The sequence below is a fragment of the Diadema antillarum genome, unplaced genomic scaffold (assembly GCF_040938485.1).
Source record: "Diadema antillarum isolate AM-2024a unplaced genomic scaffold, OU_Dant_1.0 seq00002585_RagTag, whole genome shotgun sequence".
Lineage (NCBI taxonomy): Eukaryota > Metazoa > Echinodermata > Echinoidea > Diadematoida > Diadematidae > Diadema > Diadema antillarum.
The window spans coordinates 1202-15107 of NW_027273185.1; the positions used below are offsets into that span (position 1 = coordinate 1202).

General features: G+C 38.6%; 1 protein-coding gene across 1 annotated transcript; it reads right to left on the reverse strand.

Moving 5' to 3' along the window:
- Nucleotides 1-557: 557 nt before the first annotated feature.
- LOC139714977 (uncharacterized) lies at nucleotides 558-10995 on the reverse strand. Its single transcript, XM_071626622.1, has 9 exons — nucleotides 10837-10995; nucleotides 8655-8743; nucleotides 7034-7149; nucleotides 6006-6123; nucleotides 4766-4881; nucleotides 4184-4333; nucleotides 2668-2835; nucleotides 1592-1661; nucleotides 558-669 (listed from the first exon to the last, which is right to left on the reverse strand). Exons 1-9 carry the CDS (start codon nucleotides 10959-10961, stop codon nucleotides 587-589), a joined length of 1035 nt encoding a protein of 344 aa, XP_071482723.1. The 5' UTR covers nucleotides 10962-10995; the 3' UTR covers nucleotides 558-586.
- Nucleotides 10996-13906: the final 2911 nt, after the last annotated feature.

A 13906-nucleotide genomic window follows, 5' to 3' on the forward strand; every position in this document is an offset into this window, starting at 1 on the left:
AAATTTGCTGTGCTACAGAGATCTGCTGCTGTCTGTATGAACATGTTCAGAGGATTTATAGTAAAAACAACTCTTGGACTGAATAAACACTACAATTATGAGAAGGACTTCAATTACAAATCAAAACAAGACTATCACAAACACGGATCAGCGAGAAGCCTAAACTGATCAGACATGTCTGTTCATATGCACACAGGGAAATATCAATGCAAATCTCATGCGTGGAGTCAACATGATAGTTTACTCAGTAGAACTTGCTTATCTCAAAAGGTGACAATTCTAACAGTTACTATAAGCACATAGAGGCTGTTTTCAGTATCACTGATGCTTTGACAATACTACCAAGTATTTAAACAATTATTAGTGGAAAAGTGAGCAAAGAAAATGGGATTCCATCATGATTCGAACCCGAGACCTCCGGATTGCTAGACCGGTGCTCTACCGACTGATCTATAGAAAGCCCTAGTGCAGTGTTCGTCCCAGAAACCCTTAATTCTCAATGCTCGGGTGGTCAGCAAGTTAAAACATTATTGATCGTTGAACATGATAAGGACTGGACTGAACTATATTTTGCAACTCTGCTGATTTACCTCGCTTCATGCACCATGTGTACCACAGCCAGCCGAGCAAGAAGATCGTCATTAGTCTCACTCGCAGACTGCCAAAGTCCTGCAAGTTGAACAGAAACATCAAGGTTAGATTTCAATCAACTTTCATATAAAATCAGTCTTTTTAGAGCATATTCTCCTTTTAAGGCCACTATCAGAAAATCTTAACTACCTATTCTGAATCCACTTTTTTTTAATAAGGCTTATTCTACCAGGCTAAGAATGCATGCATATTTTATAAAAAGTGGTGAAATATAGGCACAAGTCAATGGTTTAAAAAAAAGAAAAAGTTTTAGTTCTTTTATGTCACAAGATACAACCTATGACCTCCTACAATGGCTGCCTATTGGCACTGTCAATAGGTGTCTTTTTTGTGGCTTTGATATCAATCAAGACATGCAAAAGTACTTCACTATTTCTTTGGACTGAACATTTTATTAAGCTCTCTGCACAACGTATTTAAGGAACAATATGCTACAATATGTTTGCAAAGACAAAAAGATCATTTTCTTCTAGGTATCTCCTGGGTAGAAAATATTCAATATCTTGGGTATTTCCATGCTTTATCAAAATATGTCATCTAATCACAATTATAACATTACATTAAAACTTACTTCACATAAACAAGAAGAAAAAGTAAAAAAAAATTGTTACTTTTGTCAGTTTTGGTAAATCTGAGGGAATGAATCAACCTTGGAATGTCAATTTCAGCTTGACCAATAAGCTACCAAGCAGAGAGCACATACTGTAAAAGTGGAAATTTTCGTGCATTTCGTGCAACCCGAAACTAACGCGAAAATAAAAGCACGCGAATATTTTTGCTTGCCACATGTTCCAGGAGTTGATGTCTTGATTCCGCGGAATTAAAAACACACGGAACTCTTCTTACCCCTGCCGAGCGTGAAAAATTAGTCGCGCAAAAAATATCCACTTTTACAGTAGTAATGAAATCGCAGAAATAAAAAACAAACAAACACACTTACCATTGTGAACTGGTAGGGCTCCAAAATGACTTCCAAGGGCTTGTAATCTCTCACTCAGGATGGTATAATGCTGACAAGAAAGATAAATTGCCTTGATGTTATTCACTATTGACAAAGAATATGTCTCAGAGTTCAAAGGCAAGAATATTCGTCTTCATCACAATTATTTGGGGGGCAAATACCTCAACATCTGAGTTCAATGATATTCCTGAACTTTGAACATGGACAGCTTGAGGCCTCTTAATACTGGTACCACTTTTAGTTAAACATGAAGTCAAGTCATTCCTCTTCATAATTGAATGCACTTTTCTTGACTTGCCTCGAATACATACTCTTTAATATTCCTGATGGAAATATACGGTGTATAAAAAAAAAAAAATTACAATCAGATTTCTGCTCAATAACTTTCAATATGAATGAACCGTCTGAATGCTATATCAGGGTCTAAAAATATATAATCTTACCTATATTTTGCAGAAAACCCCATTCTTCTATTTGGTTAAGTGGTCACAGAGAAATGTGGATCATAGTAAAGCATGTCATGAGTCCGTTTCGTCCATGTTCATCACTTGGATGCTCTTGGACCTGCATATTAATGTGTAAACACAATGGACAGAACATGGAGGAAAGGGATTCCTGACATGCTCTACAAAGATCCTCAATTCTCTTTGACCACTGAAGCAAATCAGATTTTTTTGTTTTTGTTTTTTGTTTTGTTGTTGTTGTTGTTGTTTTTTTTTTTTTGGGGGGGGGTTCTATAAGATGTGGGTAATTGTTTCATACACTGACATTGTATTTGGATTGATTCATCATTTTTAAAGATATCATAGTGGAGGGTTCTATAGCAATTTTTGTTCTATCTTTTTTTTTACATACGGTATATATACGAACTCATAAACAGATGTAGAGAAATAAATAAAAAGATTTAAAACACACACATTTACTGAACTCCAGTTTTTACAAATGTACTGACTTGTACAAATTACTGCTGTGGTCAGTAAATCGGGCAGCACAGAAATAATCTGCTACAATATACCATGATAGGAAATCCAACAGTGTTTCACGAGCAGAAGTACCTTGGCCTCTTCTTCCGCCACCCTGATGAAGTCTGTGAAGAATTCCCGAGGAAGTCTGGATCCATCGCCAAGGACGAAGGTAGAAAATCGCGCCACAATATCCCAGGCCAGGTCAATGGCCCACTGTTCGATGTTGGCTAGTGAGTGCAGAACGGCTATCCTGCTTTGCTGACAGTTTAAAGATGAAAAAACAAGAGAAGAAGGTCTTTGTGGGAACAAAACTGGTATAAAATTGGCAGTCAAACTTAACATGACTATGTCAGAGATACAATGTACCGGTATGCAGTACGGCAAAGACCAAATCCTGCTATATCTATTCCAAAGGATTCTTACTCATACACAAGACAAGTCCTTCTTGGCTGCTGTCCCACACCTATGGAATCAGCTCCCTCAAAGTATCCAGGAATCACCATCTCTCGCAGTTTTCCAGAAATCTTTAAAGACTTTTCTTTTCAATAACTGATTGATCAATTATGTACATTTTGTACTTTCCATCTATTATTTTCCCTACTCCTTTAATGTAAGTTTGATATCATTTTGTAAAGTGCTGAGATACAAGTTCATTTGTTGTAAGAGTGCAATAAAAGTGCATGTACCAATATTGTATGGTAGTAATGAGATCAAACTTGCATGTCCTAATGTTTAATAGATGCATAAGAGGTTTTGAAAGACATAGGAATACATGCCATATATTTTGCAGGGTTGTTATTTTTGTGAATTGTGCACATCAAGTGCTTTTTTCAAATTTCAGAACATGCAAAAATATTAACTATGATCATGACATGAATGCGACGCACACAGCACACACATATACTGGTATGCAGTACACAGTAGACGCGCGATAATTTATTGAAAAGCCCCTGATTTGTGAGAAATTAGACTTGCTAAAAATAGGGTGCATACAGTAGCATGTCAATTTTCATTATACTGGTAATGATGATGATGATAACAATAATAAACAAACTACCTTTGTACAAGTAATACCATTTGGAATAAGAAAAAACAAACAAACAATCACACTTCAATGATGGCAATCAAAATCTAGAACTTACAAGTCTTAAGTTTTACCCCAATATTCCATCTGAGAAGTTTGACATCTGACACAAACACAATATATTATACACAGAGCACTTTCTTTTGTACTGTTTTACAAACTATTTTGCTTTGACAAATATGGAACTCTATAAGATTTCACTTTAATTTATATGTTTACTATTTCTGGAGAGCTCATAACCCACATATTTATAATGATACCCTCCAGACATTTCAGACTTTACAAAGTTTCCGTGCAGGGAAAAAAAAAGAGACTAAAGCAAATGCAAACATCTGTGCTCCTGTGCATCACTCATTCACAAGCTGGGTTTGGTAGTCTGACAATACACTGCATTGACTGCCAGATGCAATTTGTGAAAGGTTCATGTCACGAAAAAGACCACTGGCATCACTTTAGAAAAGTTTCATGCCATAAATGTTTCTGGTTTTACGGCATGAGGGCAATAAAAGATGGCACACTCACCAGTGTTCCTCCTCTCCCTCTCTTGATCTTGCCTGGCTGCAGGATTTGCAGTTTTTCATCCCGAGATGGCTCAGAAGGTGGTGTGCACTCGCCAACGTCGCTGATTTCCCCTCCCAGCCATTTCTGCTGCACATCTCTTGTGATTTGCACCTGAATTTGATTGGACACATGGCAAAACAGTGCAATGAAGATGAACTGTTGCTTTCAGGCGATTCTACCACTAAGAGCCCAATTCACTTGAAACTATCTACCTTTTCAGTGCAATAGCACGCTGATGAATCGTTGCTACAAACATTTTTAAGAAACATACATGTTCAGTTCTTCATCACTGTGTAATCCCCAGTTGGTCCATGATTTGGCTAAAATATCTATTTAAAAAAAAAACACTACAGGGCATTTATATATTATGATTTTGCTACACCATATGATATACAGGATATTACATGATTTTCAAGCTTGTAATATAAAAATTTAAGGCTTGAATTTCTGCTGCATTAAAACAGGTAGTCATCTTTAGTTTCTTTGGATTGCATGAAATTAAGTACTGGATGACAGACTCTGAATCTTTTTGTTGGAAATCACCTTCTTCACTGGATCTGCCTCTCGGAGAATCCTCACAGCCCACTCACATAAGCTCCCATGGTCTAATGCTTCTTCAGATACAAGCTTTGTATCTGGTGCCTTGTCTCCTGGTACTTCTGAGGAACAAATGATAAAAAAAAATCAACCCATAAACACAATGAAATGACATGATACAGGGTGCAGAAACTCATTTTATTATGTGGTACTGGGGGTTGAGTGTGAAGAAGACCAGGGGCCCGTTGCATAAAAGTTACAATTATGGTAACTTTGCTATCCAATGGTAACTACCATGGTAACAATACTCAACAGCCAATCAATATCAAGAATTCCATGGAAGTTACCAATGGATGGCAAAGTTACCATAATTGTAACTTTTATGCAATGGGCCCCTGGTCTAAGTATGGCTGAAAATAACAACTTTGTGGTGTGATTACAACAGCATTCGATTCAGGGAGACTGAAAAACAAGTATGTGATTTCCAATGCAAGGCAACTGAAAGATTCTGCATATTTCTCATTGCTATGACAGGAAGATCAAATTCTACTTTCATTCCCCTAAGCTCAATGCACAGTTTTAAATAGTATGAGCTGAAATTTATCCCCTATCTTGGCATCAGAGGGGAGGGATTCTAGTTGAGGGATACAAACCTTTAACAAGATCAAACTATGTTTCTTTCTTTGGTTTGTTGTCGCCTTTTTTCCCCCTTTTTTGTGGTGGTGGTCTTATCTACTCCCTGCTTGAGATACAAAGCATCTTGCCATAAAACATAAAGCGAATGCTGACACAAGTCTATGAAATGAGCAATACATTACATACACAATCACTCATGGACTCTTCAGTTAACACAATACTAGACCATTTCTTCACATCATTCATCAATGACAAATATAATGGGCATTTCATACACATTCAAATTTACCAAAAATTTACATTTCATGCCCACTATATCATGGCTTGGCTGTATTTCAGCATTTGTATGAAAACACGGTGCCCTCTTACAGTGTCCTCTTCATATACAAGTTCTACATCAAAATACCTGAAGAATATGACTGACAACTTTATTTTACACTTCCTAAATCTCAACTACATTTCACCTGTATTTCAAGTGCATATGGTTAACCTCCTAAATGTCTAATAAATTCATTATAAATGTGTTCCAGGTATCAACTAATTTGTCCAAGAGCACAACTTTTCAACTCACAAGATAAGAAATACCACATGAGTGGCTTCAAGATATTACCAACAGACAATGAATCCCTGCAGCCATCAACCATTACATCACTTCTTGGAACTATCAGCTCAGATCTGGTGTAGACAAAGACAGATCCTTCCACCACCTTGACCTCATAAACTGGTTGCTGTGGACAGGAAATGGAAAATCAAGAACACATAATAATCAGAAAGCATTTAACACCCTAATCAAATGACTGGCGAGCTGATATGCTGATATAGTTGAAGAGCTGATATCTATTTTGCTTCACACTTACTTACATATGATCAGGCAGAATGGCCTGCCATCAATAACTTCCTATAATTTGATCAAATACGAATTCCTACGAAACAAAAGAACTATGTGCACTTTGATAAAAATGGAAAGCATCTGTCCATGATGCAAAATGATCAAATTACTCAAAAATAACAAATGATGCAGTTATTCTAGAATGACTAGGCATAGATCTGTTAGATGACCAGGCATTAATAATGCCAAAACAGCAGAGGTTATAAAAACAGCATACCCCATTATAGGAGTAATAGTTGATTGTCAAGCAGAAAATGCCTGACTGACTTCAACAATGTTTTCATGTTTGTTGACAGGTCATAGTAACCAATGACATCACTGGGGAAAAAATGTAAAATAACAGCCATTATGCAGCTTTACTGTGCTTATTGATAAGCACTGGACATCAGAAGTAACCTTGATGCAGTCCAAATTACTCACAGCCTCGCAACTGATATTTGTGTTTCAAGTTTATATGAGTTCATAACTGATCTATCCTTTATGGCATAACACATTTTTGTTTTAAATAGATTACATTTTTCTTTTCCTCACAAGAAATGGTATAAGAAAATATGTCCCATTCTAGGTAACCATTTAGTGAGTAAATGCTGCTGATGAGAAATCTCATAAACGATTCATGCCAAAATTCATGAAAGACAGAATAAGATGGGTTCACATTTTCCACCCACACTTACATTCATTTTGAATACACAACTGCCTCACAATGTAGGCAGTCTGAGAGCCTGTACAGGTAAGTCTCATATTCTCACCTTAAGTCCTGAAGTAGATACTCCGTTGTCTAGTCTGAAGTCATAGTCGTGCCATGGACAAACCAAGCACGAGTGACCTTCAATCTCCTCGATGTCACCCATATCAAGGGGACCACCTAAAACCAGACAGTTATACAAAGCACATAAAAACCATGCCATGAATAGATCTAAAATGTTCTTTTCAATATGTAAGGAATATAAAACCCCCTAGAACAATACATCTTCATGTATAAAAGACCAATTGAAATCATCTGAAATGCCTTATATACATTGCTACTAGCTAAACTGTAACATCGAAGAAACATTGCAGTTCATAGGACTTTTTTCTCTATGAATGGCAGTTCCACTGTTGGTACCAACAGTGGTACTTGGATGTCTAAAAATGAACAATTTAATTGCACTTAATCACCTTCGATATTTCTTTCTACACAAGGTCCTCTACCACACATTTTCACCTTTCATTTTAACCCTAATTAGGCCGGGCTATTTAGGTAGATGATCTCGGCCGTCGACCGCGCGAAAATTGGCACACACATTGCCTATGTTGTAATCTAAAGTACCATGAAGTTAATTTTTTCAAAAATTATCATTTACACTAAATTATGCTAATTTATGCATAATGATGCATGAAATCAGACAATTTGGTATAAATCACTAAATAAAGCTCAAAACACGCACATTTTTGGTGTAAATATTCTTTTTAATGTCCTTAGCAAATATATGAGAAAAAAATTGCACAATCAGAAAAAAATTCCTAAGTATTTTATTGTTTTTTGAATTTATGTATTTCATTGTTTTTTCGACTTTATGTTTTTCATTGTTTTTACGATGAAATTTGTCTGTGACATTGTTCCGAACAAGAAAATGCATTATTAATTGATTTTAATCAATAAACCCCCAAAATAATCATGCTTTTATGAAATTTGTCTGTAAACACAGTTTGCATTGAAATTGTACACAAATTCATGTTTTTGAGCAATTTTTGGTCTGACATGCATGTGCATATTTATGCGCAACTTCGGAACCGCGCACCCGGGCATCGCAAATTAGGTGTCAAAAGATGCGGGAGACTCGAAAGAAAAAAGTCATGAAACGTCGCGGCGATAGCTTCTCGCGATAGCGATACATCGCGTGAAACGTCGAGGGGGGGGGCCTCAGAGGCCCCCCGCCTGGGTTAATAGTTGACTTCTTTTTTCTAAACATTAATTTTTCACATTTCTCATCTAAAACAGTTTCGTTACACTTAATGAAACCAGGAATTACATGAAAACCGGTACAGCACAGCCCCCATTTTATTGAAACCATATTTCAAATGTTAATGACTCTTACATGGAAAGGCTGACAAGATTATATCACATATCTCAATCATTCATTTCACTCTTTTGCTGCTGAGTTTTTGCATCTCTACCTGATTTGAGATGTTTTATGGACCCTAAATTTACAGAGATATGAAAGCTGGAACAGTAAAGCCACAGATGAAAATGAAAGAACAACCTGATATCTTAGAATGGCTTTTCAACTTCCACAAATGAATACAAATACTAAATCATATTTTGCACAAAGTCAAAAGAAAATCAAAAAGAATCTACTTCAATGAAATACAACATCCTTGGAAGAATACCTGCATGAGAACAGCTTGCATCCATAGCAAAGAATTGGTCAGGGGGTAAGTGAACCAGCACAAGGTCTTCTCCATCTTCCGACATAATCCTGCATGAATGGTTGAAAAATTTGCTGCCATATTAAACTGATAAGGATACTAAATGGCATGTACAGATCTCTTACAAAACAACAAAAAACAACCTCCGATAATGGCACTTTAGTAAAGGAGACTTTCTTAACAGTTTCTGAAATGAAGAAGTTGTCTTCTCTTTTTAAATCAAATTACCAGTAGTGAGCATTTGATGGGCTGCCCTGGGATCAGCTCTGTTGTTGAAGCTGCTTTCAAGGTTCCTGCTATTTTTCACTCTAGCAATATGAACCTACCTATGATATAGCATTACGGTACTGTGATTCTACTGAACCGTTAGCAAGAAGAACGGATGCACCTCTTTTCATGCAATTTGGCCGTAAAATTAAAGTTCATTTATGTTCTTGTGAAGATGTTGACCATCACGGTAGATATTTATGATTGGGGAACAAATTAATCACTTGTCTCACGAAGAAAATCTTAGTAAGGTATACAACGTTTCGCTCGCTACTGCTGAGCTTCATCAGGTACAATAACACATGGTGGTGCGTGCACAAAGGTTATAACGTGTATGCGGACGTGGTAGTGGGCACACGGCTACCTGGGCCGAGTCGTGCAGTGCGCCATCCTGTGTCCACTATTTGCTGTTTCATATTACTTGAATGCTACAGCAGAGACTCCAACTCTCCCGTTTTTGACGGGAGATCTCCCGCCGAAAACTAATTTTTGCAAAATCTCCTGTTCTCCCGTTTGAGATTTAATTTCTCCCGCCCTGGCTCTGTGTCTCCTGATGGAAAGGATTTCTTACTTATCGCTATTGTATGTTGAAAAAAAAGCCTTAGATAGCACCAGAGAGCATCTACAACCCTAGGAATTTCGCGCTTCACACACATCAACTTGGAGTCTCCCGTTTGCTAGGGGTTTCAGGCGGGAGAATCTCCAGATCAGAAGGTGCTTTGGGTTGGAGTCTCTGCTACAGCCACTTTCCAACTTCAACTTCATACAAGGTAGAGATAATAGACATTAGCCCAAACCTTGGTCTCTGCATTCCAGCTCTGAAATATTTACAAGTACCATGTGGATATTTATGTTGGACTGAGCATAGTCCCAGTGTAGGTAATCATCTTTAGCTGTGTTTTGCCCGTGTTCCTTTCATGTTCACTCAACCTCGACCTCCACTACTAAATTCTGTTTATTGCAGCTGAATGGAGTTCTTTGAAGTGGGTCAATGGAGTTGCCTGAGCTTGTTGTCCTATCTCTCAGTGCTGCATATATTCTGGAAATTATGGCAATGGCATCTACCTTGTCCAGTGCCAGTGTGTCCCATTAGCACAAAGCAAATGCATTTCCAACATATATGAAAGAATATCACTGACCTCCAAATCAATTCCAATGCAGAATGCCACACACATCCAGAGAAAAGAATGGGAGTAGAACGTAGCATACACAGAAAACTGGCATACTTATACTGAGTACCATGCACAAACTGTGAGAGAAGGAAAACAAAATATTGGCCAGAAAGGGGATATGATTCAGTATCACATTGCACAGGACCCGAGCTGTGTCATCCTAAGGAATACCATGAAACACAGAGCAGAGGGCACACAGAAAGCCCTATTAACCTGTTGAGGGCGAGTCCCCCCGAGTATACTCGGGCAATTAAGTGTCTATGGGAAATGCATGTTGTAGCAAAATCAGCCTGTCCTAAACTGGTTAAGCCTGGATTGTGGAATTTGTGTTTTGAACAGAACAAGACAACCCCACTGGGCACTGTCACCGACTTGACTTGTCATTGACGTACGTACTGTCCTCCTTGATCATATTCATCATATGTCATATTAATAACAGATATAAATTACTTACTCTAGTGTCTTGAAATATTCTTTATCTAATCTATAGAACTAGACACAGATGAGATAATTTTCAGTACGCTGTATTGTATTAATAGTATTACCAATTAATATTACCCCGATCTTACATGTACGTTGTCGTTGATACCTCACTCCTCGGATCCTCAACAATGTCAATTACAACATGTACGTAGCACTAGCAGGAGTGGCAGTGTGCCTGTGTGAGTGCCCGGGTGTTCGACGTTCACCTCAACTCAATTTACCTTGTGCACGTTTTTCTTTGCAGGTCACCTGCAGTCCCAACTCGTTGCCATCGACAATTTTCAACCACGTCTCTGAGCTCGTTGACCAGCTCTTGATCGAATTCATTTGTAGAAGAATTAGCCATCTTAACAGACCCGGACACTGTGTAGCACTACAAAGTACCTAGGCCTTGGTCATTCGAGCAGTGCAATGTAGCCAGCATCTTATACACGTAGGCCTACACTCTTTGCTAGTAACAACAGCACGCACACACAATCACACGAGTGGAGGGGAAGCACCGAAGTCGATCATCCGCTATCGCACCCTCACCGATTAGGTATCGATCGACGTGTTTGTGTACAATTCCACGAAATACGAAAACAAACCTCCTCCGAGTCTTTTGAGATCCTGAGCAGCTTTTGTATTGCGGTCCTACTAATTGACGCAAACTAATGCAAACTAATGCAAACTGATGCAAACTGACGCAAACTAATACAAACTCAATGTAAACTCCATGCAAACTCAATGCAAACTACTAATTAATGCAAACTAACGCAAATTACTAATTAATGCAAACTAATACAAACCGCTAGCGGTGAAATTAGGATGAATTACAGCACCTGGACCTGGCTCTTCCCAGGCCACTCTAGCCCTCTCGAAATAGATATCGATCAGGTAAATCCATCCTATCGAAGAATGACTGACGTCACGTACGTTTACTTCAGTATATCACACATCTCACCTCAACAGTCAACAAAAACTCGAAAAAAAGCCGTTTTATTGAAAAATCATTAAATTCATATTTTTGACCAAACAGATGTCGTTTAGATTTTAGTTTGCTCTCAAAATTCAGAAAATGTAAAACAGAATGAAGCGCAGAAATACGGACTGTAATGATCGATCATTGATGGCCGACCTACTAATTAATGCAAACTCAACGCAAACTCCAAGCAGGAAGGTCTCACCCATAGCTCCCTGCTAGGATGCTCCAAGACACAACGCTATCCTAGGGTCTATCCTATGTGAAAACCAAGTAATATCGATTACAAAATGACATCCCGAAATACTTCTAGTAATTAATGCAAACTCGACGCAAACTGCAAGACACAGCGCTATCCTATGAGAAAACCACATAAATCGATTATAAATTTCGGAAAATGACGCCCCGAAATACTAGCGTACTAGTAATTAAGTCAAACCCCAACACCCAACGTTATCCTATGTGAAACTGACCTAAACCGATTACAAATATCGGAAAATGACACCCTGAAATCTTAATTAGTGCAAACTCAAAGACAAAACGTTACCCTATGTAAAAACGACCTAATTTGATTACGAATACACACATAAGATAATAACACCCAAAAATATAAAACAAATGTAGATTATTAACAACCTATGTTCACGGAAAGTTGGAACAATCAAGCATCAAAGCTCACTCTAGCAGAAGCAAATGTTTAGTAAGCGGCAGATTAAATTGCATTTATTAGAAAGAGTGGCGCATAGACGTAGAAAAAATTTGAATCCCCAATGTTTGCACTATCGAAATTTCAACCAGGAGCTTCATTTTAAGAAATACCTCAAGCACTTGAATGTTTCGCAAGGAAATTTTCATGCAAATTCCGTTGTGCTAATCACACATCCCAACTATTTCTTGAAGATATAATCAATTCACTTCAATTCAATTCATTTCATTTTAATCGTTCAATAATAATGATAAAAAAGAATTACAGTAAATTCAGCGATACGAAGAATAACAAATACAATATATATATACATATACACTGTTGGTCAAAAAGGTGGAGTAATTTTGTTTTGAATAAAAGTCAACCGTTTTGAAAAGGCTGTCTGTAGACAATCTGGTATGTTATTGATTACGTAGTGTCACCCCATTATTCAGGTGATATTTTAACATGAGGAATGTGTTATTACGTAACGAAGTTACCTTGTGCAGACTATAAAGCCCTGTGCAGTTGAAATATTGCCTTTTTTGCTGATTTTGCATCGCGTAGAGAAGGTTTATTTTTTCCAAGTTCCCTGTACTGTGTGCATTAAAAATCGGTACAGAATCCCCCTAGACTATGCCTGGTCCAATGCTGACGGCAATGCGCGAGAGAGTGATAGCGCTTAGGCATGAGGGCTACAAGCAGTCTCGTATAGGAGGATTCCTATGGAGTTCACAGGGCACAGTCTCCAAAATTCTTAAGCGTCATTGTGAGAGAGGAAATGTACTGCTACGGAAATCACCAGGACATCCCAGACTGATAACAAGTAGAGATGATCGCCAACTGTTGAATCTTAGCCGTAAAAACCGGAAGTTACCCTAGAGTCGTCTTCAACACTGTGGAGGAGACATTATGGAATCAACGTCTCAAGATCAACAGTCAATCTCAGATTGATACAACATGGCTCCCGAGCACGGTGATTGGTTAGATGTCCACGTCTGCGGTTCGCCAAGGGGTAGCTCGTCTCCTTTAGGGCAGGCAGCTCAGGACGCTTCCACTGGGACATTGGCAACACGTTATCTTCATGAACGAGAGCCAGTTCATCCTTGACCGTAGAGATGGGAGACAGCGAGTTCGTCGGTTAGCTGGGGAAAGCCTTCGGGATGACTGTGTCTACGAGACAACCCAAGATGGAAGAGGCCCAGCGATGGTCTGGGCCGGAATCCATTACGGAGGAAAAACGCCTCTATGTGGTACCGGGTGGCACCATGACTAGTGGCGTTTACTTATCTGGTGAACGCCCCTGCTGCAGGGAGATATTGGAGTTCCACTGCCTTCCATATGAAAGACATGTGTATGGATTCAATATCCGACTGCAAGATGATAACGCTAGACAGTACAGGACAGCTGTAGTTAGAGAATTCCTAGAGGTAGAGGGGTAGTTGAGCAGTTGCCATGGCCAGATTGTTCGCCAGATATGAACCCCATAGAACATGAATGGGATGCCCTAGGCCGAGCCATCAACGGCAGAGAGGTCATTCCTCAAAATCTGCAGGAGTTGGCAGCTGCGTTGAGGGAAGAGTGGGAAGCCATACCTGTCGACGTCATCGACAACCTGGTGGACAGCATGCCACAGCGCCTACGC